At 28.8% G+C, this 16,890-nt stretch overlaps 1 protein-coding gene across 2 annotated transcripts in view; it reads left to right on the top strand.

Annotated features, from left to right (window-relative positions):
* The window catches only part of LOC107450889 (neural-cadherin-like), a 301,833-nt gene that overhangs the window by 31,228 nt on the left and 253,715 nt on the right, over window positions 1–16,890 (top strand). For both annotated transcript variants that reach the window (XM_016066818.4, NM_001323824.1), the window contains 1 exon segment: window positions 16,363–16,554. In XM_016066818.4, the coding sequence (XP_015922304.1) occupies window positions 16,363–16,554 (192 nt within the window).

Below are 16,890 nucleotides of genomic sequence, written 5' to 3'. Positions count from 1 at the left end.
ACTATTTGGTGACAAGTATTGTCTCATTAAGGAACTCCAGGCGTCTTTGGGGATGTTCAAATATTTTGTAAGCTCCTAATGTAGAAGAGGGTTGTGATTTGTTTAATTTTTCTGACTAAGAGAAGAGAGATATGAGCAATGTTTGTTTTCATTAAACATCAAAATCACCTTATTTTTAAAATTTTCTCAAAAAGCCAAATAAAAAAGGAAATAATGCGTGGGAGGGGAACGTTTTAAATTAGGAAAAAGTTGAATTCGAGAAACGAAATTTTTTTTTCATCTTCGCATTGTTTCAAAAGCCAACAGTTTTGAATACAAAAGGAAAATACATTAAATTCCTAAAGAATTTTTTACTGTGAATTTCGTAAAATTTATTGAAACATAAGTTTTGTTTTCTGTATATTTTCATCTTTCATTTGAATTTAATTAATATTATTGATAATATTCAAATATGTAATAAAATTAGATTATAACCAAGGGTCTGTTTGGAAGAAATTTGGGTCTGTTAACGGACCCTCCACAAAATATGTTTTCATAAAAACGAACCCTTCACAAGTTTATCTTCATTATTGTTTTGTTAATCGAATAAACCCTTCCCAGGAAGGGGGGGGGGAAGACAGGTAAACGAACTAAATTTTCTCTTCAGCAGACGCTTCTTTCTTTATTCGTCCTAAATGAATATTCTGCTTTCAGCAGTATAGGCTAATTACCAAATGTTTGTATGTTGCATCGCTAATTTAGTAGCTGCAATTGCTGTTTATTTTTAAAAATGTAATTCTTTTAATTATAATTTTACAGTGTTGAGCATAATCTTGTATGTCTTTACAATTTAAAAACTCCTTGAAAAAGTTTTTTTGCAATACCGGACCCTATTTGCACAAATTCACAAAAGTGGACCCTGGTTGAAAGAATGTGATTTAATGTTTACTTTATATTCACAAATTACGAGTAATTTTTTCACAATTATACAAAAACGGACCTTTCACAAAATGTTTGGACAGGCCCCTGGGATCTGAAGATAAAATTTGAAGTACACAATGTTTTATTATTTCGTAACTAGTGGATTAGCATGGTCACTATCGAAATTATTATTTGAATCTTCGCTTCTATACTGAAATATTTTAACATTTCCTCTCTTCTGTAATTCGCTTTTGTAAACAAATTCTTTTATCGCGTTTATTAGCTGTTTCGACCATGGTCCCAGACTTTCTGAAACATGGGAGGAGCAGTGAGCAATACTGCAAATAGTGATAACGTTTTGGCTATTTAATAGTGATTACGTCCTGGGTCAAGTTATATCAATCAGCAACATTTTTTCACCAACAAAGCCCCTCTATTCATGCAGCGTTATCTGCTGGACCGTTATTCCTTGATTGATCTCAGCATGATTTGGTGATTTTTTTTTTAAACTCTACAAAATCAGTTTATCTATGTAAACAGTTTTTAAATTAGATTTTTAGCAGTCTGCTTGAATGTGCTCGGTATTTGTAAACTTTCTTCCTGCACTGCAAATTCCGTGAATGCCTGTTCATATAGATATATCAGGGGGCGATCCAGACGTTTTGTGAAAGGTCCTGTTTTTAAAATATTGTGAAAAAATTGCTCGTAATTTGTGAACATAAAATAAACTTTAAGTCGCATTCTTTCAACCAGGGTCCTGCTTTTGTGAATTTGTGCAAATAGAGTTCTGTTATTGCAAAAAAACTTTTTCAAGAAGTTTTTAAATTGTAAATAGATGATTCAAGATTATGCTCAACACTGTAAAATTATAATAAAAGAAAAATTAAATTTTCAAAAATAAACAGCAATTGCTGCTACTAAATTAGAGATGCAACATGCAAATATTTGGTATTTAGCCTATACTGCTGAACGCAGAATATTCATTTCGGACGAATAAAGGAAGTTCGTTTACATCTGTCTTTCATTCTCCCCCCCCCCCGGAAGGGTTTAATCGATTAACATATAATAATGAAGATAAACAAATTTATGAAGGGTCCGATTAAAAGATAAATTATTTTGTCAAGGGTCCGTTTTTAAGTTAAAATATTTTGTGAAGGGTCCGTTTTTAAGTTAAAATACTCGTATTTTTTGAAGGGTCCATTTTTATGAAAAGATATTTTGTGAAGGGGCCGTTAGCGGAACCAAATTTCTCCTAAACAGACCCCTGTATATATATGAAAACAATCTCATTATTTTGGTTAGAAAATCATGTTGGGAAATAGTAATGCAATGTTTTATAAATGCGTATCTTTTTCAGTTTGTTCAGTACATTGTTGTTTGAAAAATTATGCCCCCCCCCCCCCGAAAAAAAGTGTTATTTTTCATTATCATTTTATTTTAAATAATATCGTAAAAGTAACAAAACTATTAAGTACATAATGGATTATTGATTGGATCTAAATGTAATTACAGATATCAAAAACGTTTTTTTTTTAAAAAAAACTTTAAAAAATTCCATGCTCCCAGAACCCGGTTGACCCCAGAGCTCCGTGTAAGGACACTGTTTGGGAACCACTGGTTTAGAGGATAATTCTGTCGTTTTCGAAGAACGTAATATTTGTGGACTTTAAATATACAGAAATCAGTTTTTTTTTTTTTTTTTTTTTTTTTTTTTTTTTTTTTTTAGTAATTGGTTTAAACATTTTCAAGAACTCTAGGTGTTATTTCAACCTAATGAAATTTTTCATAACTCTTTTGAATTATGTATATATATTATTATTTTAAATTTATGTAACTTAAATAAAATTAGAATAAGTATAAATGTCACTAAATTATTCTAACAAAAAATAAATTATTAGAACTGCTTTTTTTCAATCTTAAAGTTGTATACATTTAAATTCCGTTTTTATTACGTGAATAATAATCGAAATTCTCAATCTAATTGTGTCTGGGTCAACTTCAGTCCCTGATTTTAATAGAGTTTATTACGATCGAATCAGTAATTATTTTAATTCTGTAAGAAACGAATCGTGTAATATGAAACTGCAATAAAACTTTCGTACTAGTGCGCATATTCTAAACACAATTAATTATATTCTACTTAAACCCGTTTCTTATCCTTTTCACTCGTTCTGTTTTGACTATCATGACTTTTGCTGGGAATACAAATCCTTATATTTTTATTTTATTTTTAATTATTCGTTTTGTTTATTTTTTATTTTCAAGCGACGTATGATATCACAAGCATAAGCTTTCCTGAGTAATAATGAGGAGGCGAGAGACAATTTCTTTATCTGAATCTTTAGTTATGACAGTTTATCTAATAAATTTATCTTTTTGTTGATATGATAGGGAAATACCTGACTGACATTTTCGGAATGATTTAATTATCATAAAATATATTAATAAATAATAGTCTTATTTTTTTAAATAAATTTTTTCATGCTTTCGACATAAATCTATTTTGAACTCAAGCATTTATTATTATTGCATAGCTACCAGCTTCTAACTTTTGATTAAAGGTTTTTTTCTTGTAAAAGTGGTTCATTAGTTTATTCTAAAAATGACGAAGTTATTTAATATTTAAAAAACGTTGTATCCGTTAATTGAAGAATGATTCATTTACATTTTTTAATATTATATTTGTATATCAAGCTCTAAGATTCAATTCTTGGTTTTAAAATTTATTCTGATCACCAAGACACATAAATATTCTAATATTAAAAAAGTATAAGATTATGTTGTAACAATTTTAAATACTGGTGATATTTGTAAGGAAAAAAATATGAATTTAAAAATTTCTGCATTATTTTTAACTATATGGAAATATCTTACCCAAAAGCATGAAACTTATCTATTTTAATAATGTATTGCTTATTATTATCAAAGAAATTATACGAATCTATTATGCTTATAAAATAACGTCATACTTTAAATAATTAACTAGTTAAGTGACGTAAATTACTGTTGATGTGGCTTTGCAGTGTGTTATTTTTAAAATACGAAATTGGTCCCTTGACGCAAAAAGCCAGATTGTTTTATGTTTTTTTTTATCCGACAATTTTTAATGTAATCGCTGGCTTTATGGTGCGATATTTCTTGTACAGAGATCTATCAATTCCAGATCGTTTACCTTTTACTTAAGTAGAAGTGCCTTTCTCATACCTGCCCACTTCTACAACTTTCTTCCAAGTTGCGTATCGAATAGATGCCACGGTTGGCGTCTTTTGGCTTTTTATTCTTTCGTTTATTTCATAGCTGCAGGGTACAAATGGTATGTATATCAGCCACGCGTGGTTAAATTCCCTTGTTTTGGACGGAGATGAGTGCTGTTGTTTAAGGTATGCTGGCGCGGTTGAGGGATCGACCGAATAAAAGATTTTGAAATGAGTGTATGATACACTCAACTGGTTGTGAAAATGAAACGAGTTGTTTGTAGACTACGTAAGCAAGGATAGGAGGTCTTAAATTGAATATTTTGTTTTGTTTCAAATTTCTTCCTTTAAAGATACACGGGAATTCTCGACACTAATTCCAAACGAAGTCTGATCTGTATTAATATATGCATATATTTTTGTTTAGAAATTTTAGATCGTGTTATGATAACGATCAAAATGATGTGTAGTGTGTTGAAATTTGCTCAATGTTCTAATAATCATATCTGATATAGTTAAGATAAAGGAAATCGAATGGTATAAAAAGAAACTTCGAACATGTTTTCTCATGTCTTACTATATCGCATTTCATAAAATAAAGGTCATTAAACAAAAAAACAAAAACAAAAAAACTAATTATTACTTTGTTTAAAAGTTCCTTATAATAAGGGTATAACCCTCCAGATATTTAAAATAAAACAAAGTCGCTTCTTTACATCTGTTAGCTCAGTGGTAGACTGATTTTGATTTATTATTCAGATTGCAAAAATGGTATTAGCCCTCTGGTTGGGAGATTTTAAAATAAAATTTACTGTATCTGTTGAGTTTCTTAACACCTTCTTTATTGTTAAAGGTATTCTCCCTGATTTTTATTCCTTTTTTATGACGGACTTATTTTTTTACAAATTCTGTTTAAATTTCGCTCATTATATTAGATAGCGACCATTAATATTTGGAAATAAAATTTCGCTAAATATGGAAATTTTGCTACCAGCCAGTGAACAGGTGTAGAATTTCTAACTTTGGCCACTTTTCAAAATTTGAAACTTTTTAACGATTAAAGAAACTGTTCCCCATTAATAGTGTAAGATATATTTCTCTTAAAATATCTCACAATATGTTAAGCATTACAAGGTTGATTTCTATTGTGAGAAACATTTTAAGAAACAACCGTACATTAATTCTTAGATTATAAAATATTCACAATAATTCCATTTATATATTTAGTTGATACTTTTTTGCAAATTGAGTGCATTTTCGACGAAAAAAGTGGTGAAAGGCAGACAATTTTTTTAATAACTATTTTTAAGATTTAGTAGCCTTGTGGGCTTATGGCGACCTCTAATTTTTTCCTATAGAGACCATTAAATTTTGCACTGAATCCAATCCAAATTCTATTCCAAAGATTCTATAATTGCGCAGCATAATTACAAATTTTAAATTCGAACTTTATATTATACTTCGTCAAAAAGTTAAGGCATTGAAGTGACGTTGAGTGTTAATTCCTAGAGATTTAAGATTGATTGAATTGAACTCCAAGAGTCAATGCAAAACTTGACTTTTAGACATACGCAAGACAAACGAATGTGTAATTAGACATCAGTCTATGGGAACCAAAATCAAAAATTGTATCCTTATTTCTCTCTCTGTCTTCACGTATCAACGCTTTTAAAGTAATAAATAGCGACTTTTTCAATGTCATTGGCACCAACTTTAAAATTAATTACTGCATTTTATATTTCGTGGATCAATGATTTTTCTCTAAACCCGACTATAAACGCATAAAGCGTAAGATTTATGGTTTTATGGATGAAACAGGAAGAAACGTATTGACCACTAAAATGCTCATTTTCCCGTAAAAACTTCTGTTAACTCTTTTGGGAAGAACTCGTAAATTTTACTTAACGGTACCGAACATCAAAACTTGCTTTATTAAATCTCCGACAGGTTTCACACGAGATGAAAATTGCAATCGAATAAATTGTCGTGCCTTACTTTCAATTTTTTCCTTCTTTTCTTCGGAAATATTTAAATCATTGACCAATAAATGTCGTTCCAGTCACTCTATACGTCGTTGGACGCTTTGTCCTTGTAATCACCAGCGCGTGTTGATTTTAGGATATCCGCCGATCGAAAATTCCTTTGCGTGACATCTTTTGTTTATGACTCGACCTTCATTTGATATATGATTTATATTAACGGAATTATTTTAGGTTTTTCTCGTTTTAGATAGGTTTTGTTTTCTGTCTGTTCTATTTTTGGTAATTTTGAAACTAAAATAAGTGCAATGTAAATTTTGAAATTGGTTGTGGTTGCTGTTGATTAACAAAATAATTATTTTTTTAAATATTTTTTTTTTAGATATTAAAATTTTTTTGACTTTACTACTGAGCCACACTAAATTGATGTTACTGAAAAGAGTTGTAAGCAATTTAAGAAAAGCGAGACTCCAAGATTTTGAGAAGGAAGTCCCCAAGCATACCTCGTATTTTCTAACATTCTAGAATACCGGTCGCACGCCATCGATTTATTATGGTTTAATTTGTTATGGTTTGCACAAACCGCAAATATTTCATCAGAATTTGCGTATCAACCATAGCTACCTTAGTAATGACAAAGTTGTAAAAAAAAATTTCTTTTAATTTTTAAAAAAATACAATTAATTGATTAGTTTGTTCTTTCTGTTGTGTTATTAGATTAGATTTCTTTGTATATGTTACCGGAAAAGTATGAAATAACTAGATATTGTTTATAATGCCGGACGTTTTTAGGCAACTTATACATGATCAGGGGTCTGTCCAGACATTTTGTGAAAGGTCCGTTTTTCGTGAAATTGTGAAAAAATTACACACATTCTTTCAACCAGGGTCCGCTTTTATGAATTTGTGCAAATAGGGTCCGTTATTGCAGAAATTTTTTTTTTCAAGGAGTTTTTAAATTGTAAAGACATACAAGATTAATGCTCAACACTGTAAAATTATAATTAAAAAAATTAAATTTTAAAAAATAAACAACAATTGCTGCTTCTAAATTAGAGATGCAGCATACAAATATTTGGAATTTAGCCTGTACTGCTGAACGCAGAATATTAATTTCGGGCGAATAATGGAAGAATCGTCTGCCGAAGACAAAACTTAATTCGTTTACATCCATTTTTCTTGTTTTCTGCCCTGGGAAGGGTTTATTCGATTAACAAAATAATAATGAAGATAAACAAATTTGTGAAGGGTCCGTTTTTAAGTTAAAATATTTTGTGAAGGGTCCGTTTTTAAATTAAAATATTTTGTGAAGGGTCCGTTTTTATGAAAAGATATTTTGTGAAGGGTCCGTTAACGGACCCAAATTTCTTCTAAACAGACCCCTGATGATAATTGCATGCTTTCTTTAGACTTAGCATATAATACCTAGACATTCTATAGAATGACAAATGCTATTAAAGGCAAAGCATGAAAAAGGGTCCTGGTAAGGCTATTATATAAATGACGCTAATTCCTCATATACAAATGTTATTCTGAAAAATTCTTATACAATTCTTATTATACTTCTATGATATTCTTATACTTAAACAAAAAACCATTTATTTCATTTATTTAAAATAGTTTTATTATTCGTAATTGGCAAATTTGTTTTCACTCACAATTATTTGTTTCTACTCAGTAGGGATCATTTTTATTGACGCTAAATGTTTATTCACCGATCTGGTTTTCACGACGCCAACTCAAGTGGCATTTCTGCGCCAAGGAAATAGTACTGACTAAAATTTAAAACGTTTGCGCATAATCATGTACCATTTTAAGATTATGAAATCAATGGAGATAACCCCTCAGAACGACCAGTCTTAATTAACGACCATTTTACTGTGGAACAGAGAGTAGCTGCTCCCGAAAAGTTTTACTGTATTACAGTTGATATACCTTTCATATAGTTTTTAAAATTCAGTATTGTTAAATAAAAATAATAGAATGTTGCCGGCCGGTGCGTTTTGTACGTAACGGACAGAGGAGTGTGAACTTTCCGCAATTTTATTTTCGTTCAACCTTTTGGTTTAGGAGTCGGATCACGGAGCGTGAAGGTTATTTTCACTCATGCGTAGATTACGGTCATCTGGCATTAAAACTACCACGGGGAAGGAAAAAAGAAATCTTTTTGTTTATCAATTTCTGGAGAAAATGTATTCTTTTTTTACAAAATATTAGATGTTCTTACATGTTTCTAATCTTACAAGTTAAGATTTTGTTGATGATCAGACAAAAAGAAATCATTTATTTAATCTGCTCCGCCGTGTATATCTTCGTCCTAGATTTTTAAAAAATGATTGTAATTTGGAAAGGAAATCTCTTATTGTTCATAATTGGTGAAGAACAATAAAATTTTTATATTTGAGGAAAAATAAAGGAAAAAAATAGTGATCTTTTATAATGGGTGCTGGACCAGAAAAGCGGATCCCTTAACCGGACACAAACCACAGACTAACAGAATTAACGTTTTTTAATTCATTTAATTCAGTTAACTATTCATCCTTTCAAGGGGAATCTTTAAAAATGATACTTTATGGTGGAACTTACCCTACCACTTGCTTTGATAATTTTTCTTTAAAAAAAAAAATTATCGATTATAGCACTATGATAATTCAAATACATTTTTTTATTTCGGTTCTAAAAATAATTCGATGTAATTTAAGAATATATGTCCTGAAATATTTTGCAAGAAAAAATTGTACTGAAATTCATTATTCAAAAAATGGCTAGGTTGCAGTACGTGTCCTATACTGACTTATTCATGCCAACCAATCATGAATAGGTTTTCGCAAATAACCAACATTTTCTTTGATGGTTTAATAGTTTTTTTTCTCATTTAATTTTTTATTTTTAAAAACTCCTTATTCTACATAAAGTTATTTTGTTTCATTTTTCCCCTCTTTTCTTCATTATTCAAATTGCTAGAATTTCGAGCTGTCAATATGCCCAAAATATTGAAATTACTCTAAAAAGCTACCATATTACTGAAAACTCGAACCAAAATATTTTTTTGGCTATGTTTGAAAATGAAAAAGGTAGAAATTATTTTAATTATCACCATTAGAAATTATGTATTCTAGTCTATATATTTTTATTGGTTTGTATGCTGTGCTTAATGGAATAAGAATTAGTTATTTCATTTAGTGATCTAAAAATATATTTTTTCTTCTCCCCTTAATTTCTGAGATTTGCTGAAATGACATCAGATGTGGGTGTAAAGGAAAGAAGGAAGTTATTTTCTGGTTTACCCATTTCCTTACCTTTCGGAGGCCCCTACGATGAGACATCAACTGTTGGGACATTTCTCCAACCCCCCTAATCATTCTTCACATATCTTTGTCATTCTGTGCTGCATAAAAAACGTTTTCCCTTTTCCCTCATATATTTCTTTTATTCTCTCCCTGAAATATCTTTTGAAGCGAATTTTATTGAGCTGCACCACCCCCCAGTGTTCAAAAGATATTGAATGTTTAAAAGTGTCGTATGTATTTGGCTTAATGGCTTTAATAGTAGGTAAAATTTTATAGCATTTTTAAAAAAATTTTTTTTTTTTTAATTCTTGACTATAAAAAAAAGTTCCATGTTATTTTGGTCGATTCGTGCATTCCTTGGTTCTCCCTCCCGTTTTTATAGGACTGAAATATGTCACCAAGATGTTTCCGTAACGGTGTATGTATATGCATTAAAAATAAATTCTATCTTTAAAAAGAGTGGGAAATGCATACTAAATGCATTGAGTCCATAAAAATGTGAGAGTTTTTGTTCTTTTTATGCTACGAGAATTGGAGTGCCGTCATCGTAGGTAATTCGTGGCATGTGACGATTTAAAAGCCAATTAAATCTGATTTAAATCATGTTTAGGCATAATCATTTTGCATCTTCTCGAGTTGCAAGTACCCAATTATATATTTATAAGGGACAATTTTTATGGGTGATAGTATTTTAGTTAAATTTTTTGAAAGTGTTACATTTTACAGGGATCTGTTTAGAAGAAATTTGGGTCCGTTAACGGACCCTTCACAAAATATCCTGTCATAAAAAGGTACCCTTCACAAAATATTTTATCTTAAAAACGGACTCTTCACAAAATGATTTTTCTTTTAATCGGACCCTTCACAAAATAATTTATCTTCATTATTATTTTGTTAATCGAGTAAACCCTTTCCAGGGCAGTAAACAAGAAAGATGGATGTAAACGAATTAAGTTTTGTCTTCGACAGACGCTTCTTCCATTATTCGTCAGAAATGAATATTCTGCGTTCAGCAGTATAGGTTAAATACCAAATATTTGTATGTTGCATCTTTTTTAATAACAATTTTACAGTGCCGAGCATAATCTTGTATCTATTTACAATTTTAAAACTCCTTGAAAAAGATTTTTGTAATAACCGGACCCTATTTGCACAAATTCATGAAAGAGGACCCTGGTTGAAAGAATGTGAGTAATTTTTTCACAATTTCGCGAAAAACGGACCTTTCACAAAATTATCTAGTCTCCATGGTTAAATCCGTGGATTAAACGGTTGTTCTCTTTCATACACGTTTTCACTGATCTGTTTACACACCTCTGTTAGTTCCTTTGTTAAAAATAAATTTATTTGAAAAATTACTAAACAAAGATTGTGTAATATTAACAATTACAATGGTTGTTTGTAACAAAAAATAAATGAAAAATATGGAACTTAAATGAAAAAACTTAAATGAAATTGTATTTATATCTAATCAATAACCCGTAACTTATTCATTTTAATAGTTTACATCAGTGTTTCCCAAAGTGTGGTACGCGTACCCCCAGTGGTACGGGAACAGTTTAGTAGAGGTACGCGTTCTTATGTGAAATATCTTGCGAAACGAATCAAACGAACAAATCTTATCAAACGATAATTTCGGAAAATTTTATTTAAAAACAATGCTAGCCATGAAATTAACGATTAGGTATTTTACTATTGGCTATTTTTTGCAGAGTTAACAGTTAATAATTAGTGGTGTCAGCAGCCAGTTGTGATTTTTAACTTTTAGGCAATTTTTTATAGTAAAAAATACATTAATTTTTTTATTAGTGGTACACAGAGTTTCGAAGAATTTAGAAAGGGTACACAAAAGTCATAAGTTCAAGAAACACTGGTTTACATGAACTTACTTATGGAAAATGCCATTGAAAAAATAAGCAAAATTTAAAAGTATATATATTTTTTTCAATAGCAATTTATTGAGTAAATAATGAAAAAAGTTTGTATTTATAAAAAATTCATAATTATTTCTCATCAGGATTTTCAATTTCAGATAAAATAACTGATAGTTAAATATTTTATAACAGTTCTGATTTAACAGGTTCCACTGGCGAAAAAAATGTGGAACTGCTGGTCTAGGGGACCACTGATAATTATTTTTTAATAGTCTGAGTCAAGTTTTAGTGGTCCGCAAGGACTAATTAACCATCGTTAAATTCGAGCCCTGCGGTATATTTCCAAAGGTGATTCATCTTTAAGTTGCTGGTGTGTATTGCATGAATATCCATTTTCTGATGAGCTCTACTAAAAATTATCAAATTCCTCAGATTCCCCTATTTATTTATTATATGTGTAGACTTAATGCAATAAGTTATTCGAATGCTTTGATATCCAATCTTTATTGGAACAGCTGCTTTTTCACTGTCTGTTTCTATCATAAGGAAAATACAGTTGAAAGAGTAAGTGTAACTTGTTTGTTTTAAAACTACTTCTAACGAGTATTTTGATTTTCCTTTCATTGACATTTATTTTCGATCACGAATAAGTGCTTCAAATTTTTATATCGAATAATAGACTTCGTTTAATAGAAGAATAATATTCGTTTAATAGACTTCGTTTAATATTAGCGATTCTAAATTCCGTTTAAGGGGATTGAAATTCAATTGTTCTGAGATTGTCTCAACTTTCTGCTTTTTATTTTAACTATATATATATATATATATATATATATATATATATATATATATATATATATATATATATATATATATATATATATATATATATATATATATATATTATATATATATATTATATATATATATATCTGTGTGTGTGTGTGCGTGCGCATATATATTTTGTAAATTTATTCAATTTACAAAATAATTTGATAAAAAAAATTTGCTAGTATACTTTTATATTTTAGTACAAATATAATTCCATTAATCTAACAATTTTTCATAGTAACTATTAGACGCTTATAATTAAAAAATTCCAAAATATATTTTGGCTTGTAATTTGAGCGACAATATACATATAATAAAGGGGCACTGGTGTTCATCTACGTCAAGGAGTTAATATCTATTTTAACAGAGAATATTTGTAGTATTTATCTTAGTCTTATTCTAGGACGAACTTTTGAGCACTGGTGAATTTTATTTAAGAATGTTAAAGTTTTTTAGCTTTTTTAAAAAATAGTTTTTTAATATAAATTAAATATAATCCCTAAGGTGATATATTTCTACAAAGAAAAACATACAAGCAAAAATAACACGCATATTAACAAGTTACTTTTTGGCAAGTTACGCTTGTCTTAATAAATGTACTATATTCTATTTATTTCTATTTTAAATCTTATTAAATGAAACTTAGTTGGAAAAAAAGTTTTGCATAGTGTATTTTATGAAACGCTCAAAGAACTGATTCTGAGTTTTGTCCTTTGAGCACAAAACTTTTCGGAGTATAAAGTCTAAAAATATAAGAAGGATAATTGGTTTGCAAAAGCATGAATTAAAGTAAAAATATTAAAAACTAACGGGCTGGCAAAAGCATAAATAAAATAAACACATAAAAAGATAAATTAAATAATAAAAGCAGACGATAAAATTAGAACACCAGAAAGTTGTTGATTTTTTGGAATTAGTTTTGTGTGGAATTTCAGTTGTCATAGATCCTGTTACGGGCACTTTATCTACTTGTTTTATAATATTTTATCTATCCCGCTACGGGTGAGTTTCCTTATATCCCGTTACGGGTTTTTCTTGTTGTTTTTATGATCTTTTTACTATCCCGTTACGGGTAATTCACATTTGTTACTGTTTGTGTTTATAAATAAAAGTTTTTATAAAAAAACTGAACAGTTCTTTAATATAGCTTGATACGCTACAGGAGGTTTTTTAGCTTGCTCAAAAGTAAGTTTCGAAGTATGACTGTTAAGAATATGATTTTAAAATTTAATTACATTGAGCTTAAGAATTACTATGTGTAATTTTAGTTAGATATATGAACCCTATCTGTGCTAACTTAATACTAGATCGAATAGTGATTTTTGTTTTTAAAAAATCTGTTCGTTGATCAATTTTAAAATATTAAATATGAAATTTTAGCACCCTCCACCGATTAATGATTTTGGGCATATGCCCTCAACGATCAAATCAATTTCTGTTAATACTTTATTTTTTGTTTCTCATATAACATTTTTGTCTCTATCCTTTCTCATGAGACAGATGGATATGTACCAAGAAAATCTTAACAGGCATTTTCTTTTAATGTCTTTGCGGTCGCATGTGTGCTTAAATACCTGACTCTGGGCTGTGATTTAGTTTCCTAATGATATTCTTCTTCAAAGCCTTGGGGCGTATTTAGTCTGTTATAACTTTCTCTCATGAAAAGCAACAGGTTCTGTCTGATTTCTTCCCCTCCCCCTTCCATAACTGCACTATGAAAAAGAAAGAGACCACGTAGGTTAGCCTCAGGAACCAAGCTACGGTCAGCTATTGCAGAGGGCTTTTGTAGGGTCGTCAGCCGAACCTCTCTTTTATTATATTTTTTTATTTAAAGTGTTTTTTATTTTATTTTCTTTATCGCCTCTAGGAGGATGACCTTGCATGTATGGAAACGTAACGCCTGCAACTACGTTGTTGACAAGAGGAATTTGTGATTTAATTCTTGGGGAGCTCCCATGTCATTGTTATTGACGTGTTTGTTTTCTGATGTAGTACTTTTATTTGTTTATTAATTTTCTACATCGTCTCGTTTATTCCTGGTGTAATGCGAGTACTGTTTAATCAAAATTGGATATCACTAAAACGTATATCATATAATAGTGTTGAATTACCATTTGCCAAGAGGGAGACTCGTAAAAAAAATTGTAAATAAATTTTTAATAAATTCGCTTCTGCGGTTTTTTATTACATTTTTCAAAAGTATCGGTCATTGCAAAGTAACTTAATTCGAGGGAAAAAAAAAGGTGGATATTAATTGTGGGAACATAGAGCATTACTTTCTTTTCTAAATCTTTATAAAAACATTAGTTATTTTTGCCAAAATAAACTCTTTCTTTTGTCTAATGTTAATTATAATATACTAATAAAATAATGTAATGAAAGTATAATTTAATTTTAAAAAGTTTTACCTAACGCAAACAAATAAAGAATTTTTGTTTTTTCAGCTTCCAGGTTAGTTTGCTTACACTGTAAATATTTTCGCGTGTACATTGAACAAAAAAATAGCTTGTTTAATGTTTTATCTTCCTTATCAAACGTGTTTCTTCTTTTTTCTTTGTTTTTAATGGGTATCGTTTGGCGAAAAAACAAGTGTTAAGATAAATTATGATGTTTATTCTCGGAACATTTATGTAGATAGTTGTTTTATAATGTTCTTTTATTATTATTAAATTTACAAATTAACTTTTATTTCATACTTTTAGGACATTGTAATACCTGAACTTAATTTCTATTGACTTCACTCTGATCTTATTTTTAACTTTTGATTTAAAACAACTTCTATGTGTTTGTAAAGAATATTACTATTAAAAAAGAAGCACGTTCCTTTACTATAGCCGTTCTTTACATGCGAGGGATCGCTTAAAAGAGGGTTTAACATTCCTAACGTATTCTCAGAGGGAGAAAGGTTTTTCGGACTTACCACCTGAGTTGCTAACTTCCTGAATTTTTAGCATATTTTTACGGTGACTCAGGAATCAGTGAAATTTAACCTGTTATGTTTTTACATGAGTACTCTAAAAGCAAATTTCTCTTAAGGATGTCAAAATTATCATGAAAATTGTAGAGAATTGTGAATTACCGATTTAAATTATTTATATTCTAAAAATAGTTTGATGTATAGGAATTATATTTAATAATAAGTAAAAAGTACAAATCTTTGTGCAAACGATTTTATGAATCACTTGTATTTTCAAATCGTTTTCTTATTATCAAATATAAACTTGGTTTTTGAGCAAATGATTTACTAAAACACTTTCAGTAAAAAAAATAATGTAATTTAAGTTTATTATTTGTTTTGTACAATTAGTGAGATAAACTCATAATCGTTAAAAGTGCTAATATTAATAATAGCTAAAAAAGTACTAATATAATAAAATCTTAGTGGATAAGAACAGTATAATTTGAAATGAGTTTTTCTTTTAGTTACTTTTTCCTATGTCAAAATTTTTCCTTTTTTTTTTCTTTTTCTTTCCCTTATTGAAATAGTTACAGATATTTTGTAATGATTGCGTTCAAATGTAGTCCTTAAATAAAATTTTTTATATATTTGAATTAGTACTAGTATTAATTTATTATTTGTACAATAATGAAAAGAATATTGGACAAATATATACGATAATTAATAAAATTATTCCAGTGCTAGTCTTAGAAGCGGTATTGCTTGTAGAGTAAACAAAATAGTTTATGACAGTTAAATTAATTTATTCTGACTCTCGAACTTAAGGTTCTTTATTTAGTGAAAAAATTGTTTTTTGAATAATTTTTGTTAAGTAAATAAAAATGTTATTTCAATTCTTTTTATTTATGAAAATTGGGGGAAAAATCATTCCATTGACAAGTAGTGTATTGGAATGATTTATTTCAGTTTCATGTTTGATGATTATGAATAACTGGTGTGAATTAGATTAAAATAAGTTTTTTTAAAAAGGAAAATAAAAGTCAGTTTTTGAAGTAGCAATAAACCTAGTGGCAAACTATAAAAAAAAGAAAAGGGGAATATATATATATATATATATATATATATATATATATATATATATATATATATATATATATATATATATATATATATATAAAACTTACCCTTAGATTATTTATTGGAATTGAAAGACACAATAGTTTTTAAAGAATTGGTAAACATAATTTTTTTGTTATTTTTCAGTTCGTTTTCATGTTCAGTACTTTCAATTCTCTTTAATTTTAAGTAATTCATCTAGTAATGTGTTATGTGAAATGCCTTTAAACTTTTGTTTAAATATTTTATTGTATTTTTAATAATATAAATTTTTTTCAGAACCAGATCGCCAGAGGATAATCATCCATGTTCAAGATGCCAATGATGAAAACCCATATTTTATCAACCGACCTATGCCAATGCAAGCTGTTGTGCAGCTTAATGCCCAACCTGGAACATCTGTATTTAAACTGCAGGCCCGAGATCCTGATCTGGATAGTAACATTCATTATTTCTTGGTTAGAGATCGAAGTAAGTAATTATACTACAAGCTTATTTTATTATTTGCCTAAAATTAGGTGTGAACTTCATTACTGAAGGGCAATTCTAGCTTTTATGAATGTTATATTGGCACCTTCAATGCAAAAAGCTTTAAAAGAAATTAAGCAATTTTAATGATATTTTTTGAAATGTTATTTATGCATACTCTAATTTTTATTAACTTTCCAACATTTAAAATTTGTTTAAAAATAAATTATAACTGGCTGTTATAGAGTTAACGCATTGTTTTTAAATCAATTTTAAATTTAATACTTGTTAAAATTTCAAATTCTGAATTAATGAAAGTTTTTTTTAACTACTTAGTTA

Source organism: Parasteatoda tepidariorum, chromosome 3 (genome assembly GCF_982258835.1).
Source record: "Parasteatoda tepidariorum strain Cologne lab strain chromosome 3, Ptep-v5.0, whole genome shotgun sequence".
NCBI classification, from domain to species: domain Eukaryota; kingdom Metazoa; phylum Arthropoda; class Arachnida; order Araneae; family Theridiidae; genus Parasteatoda; species Parasteatoda tepidariorum.
Note: the sequence above shows the minus strand (reverse complement) of the source record. Positions and strands in the feature narration are given on the sequence as shown.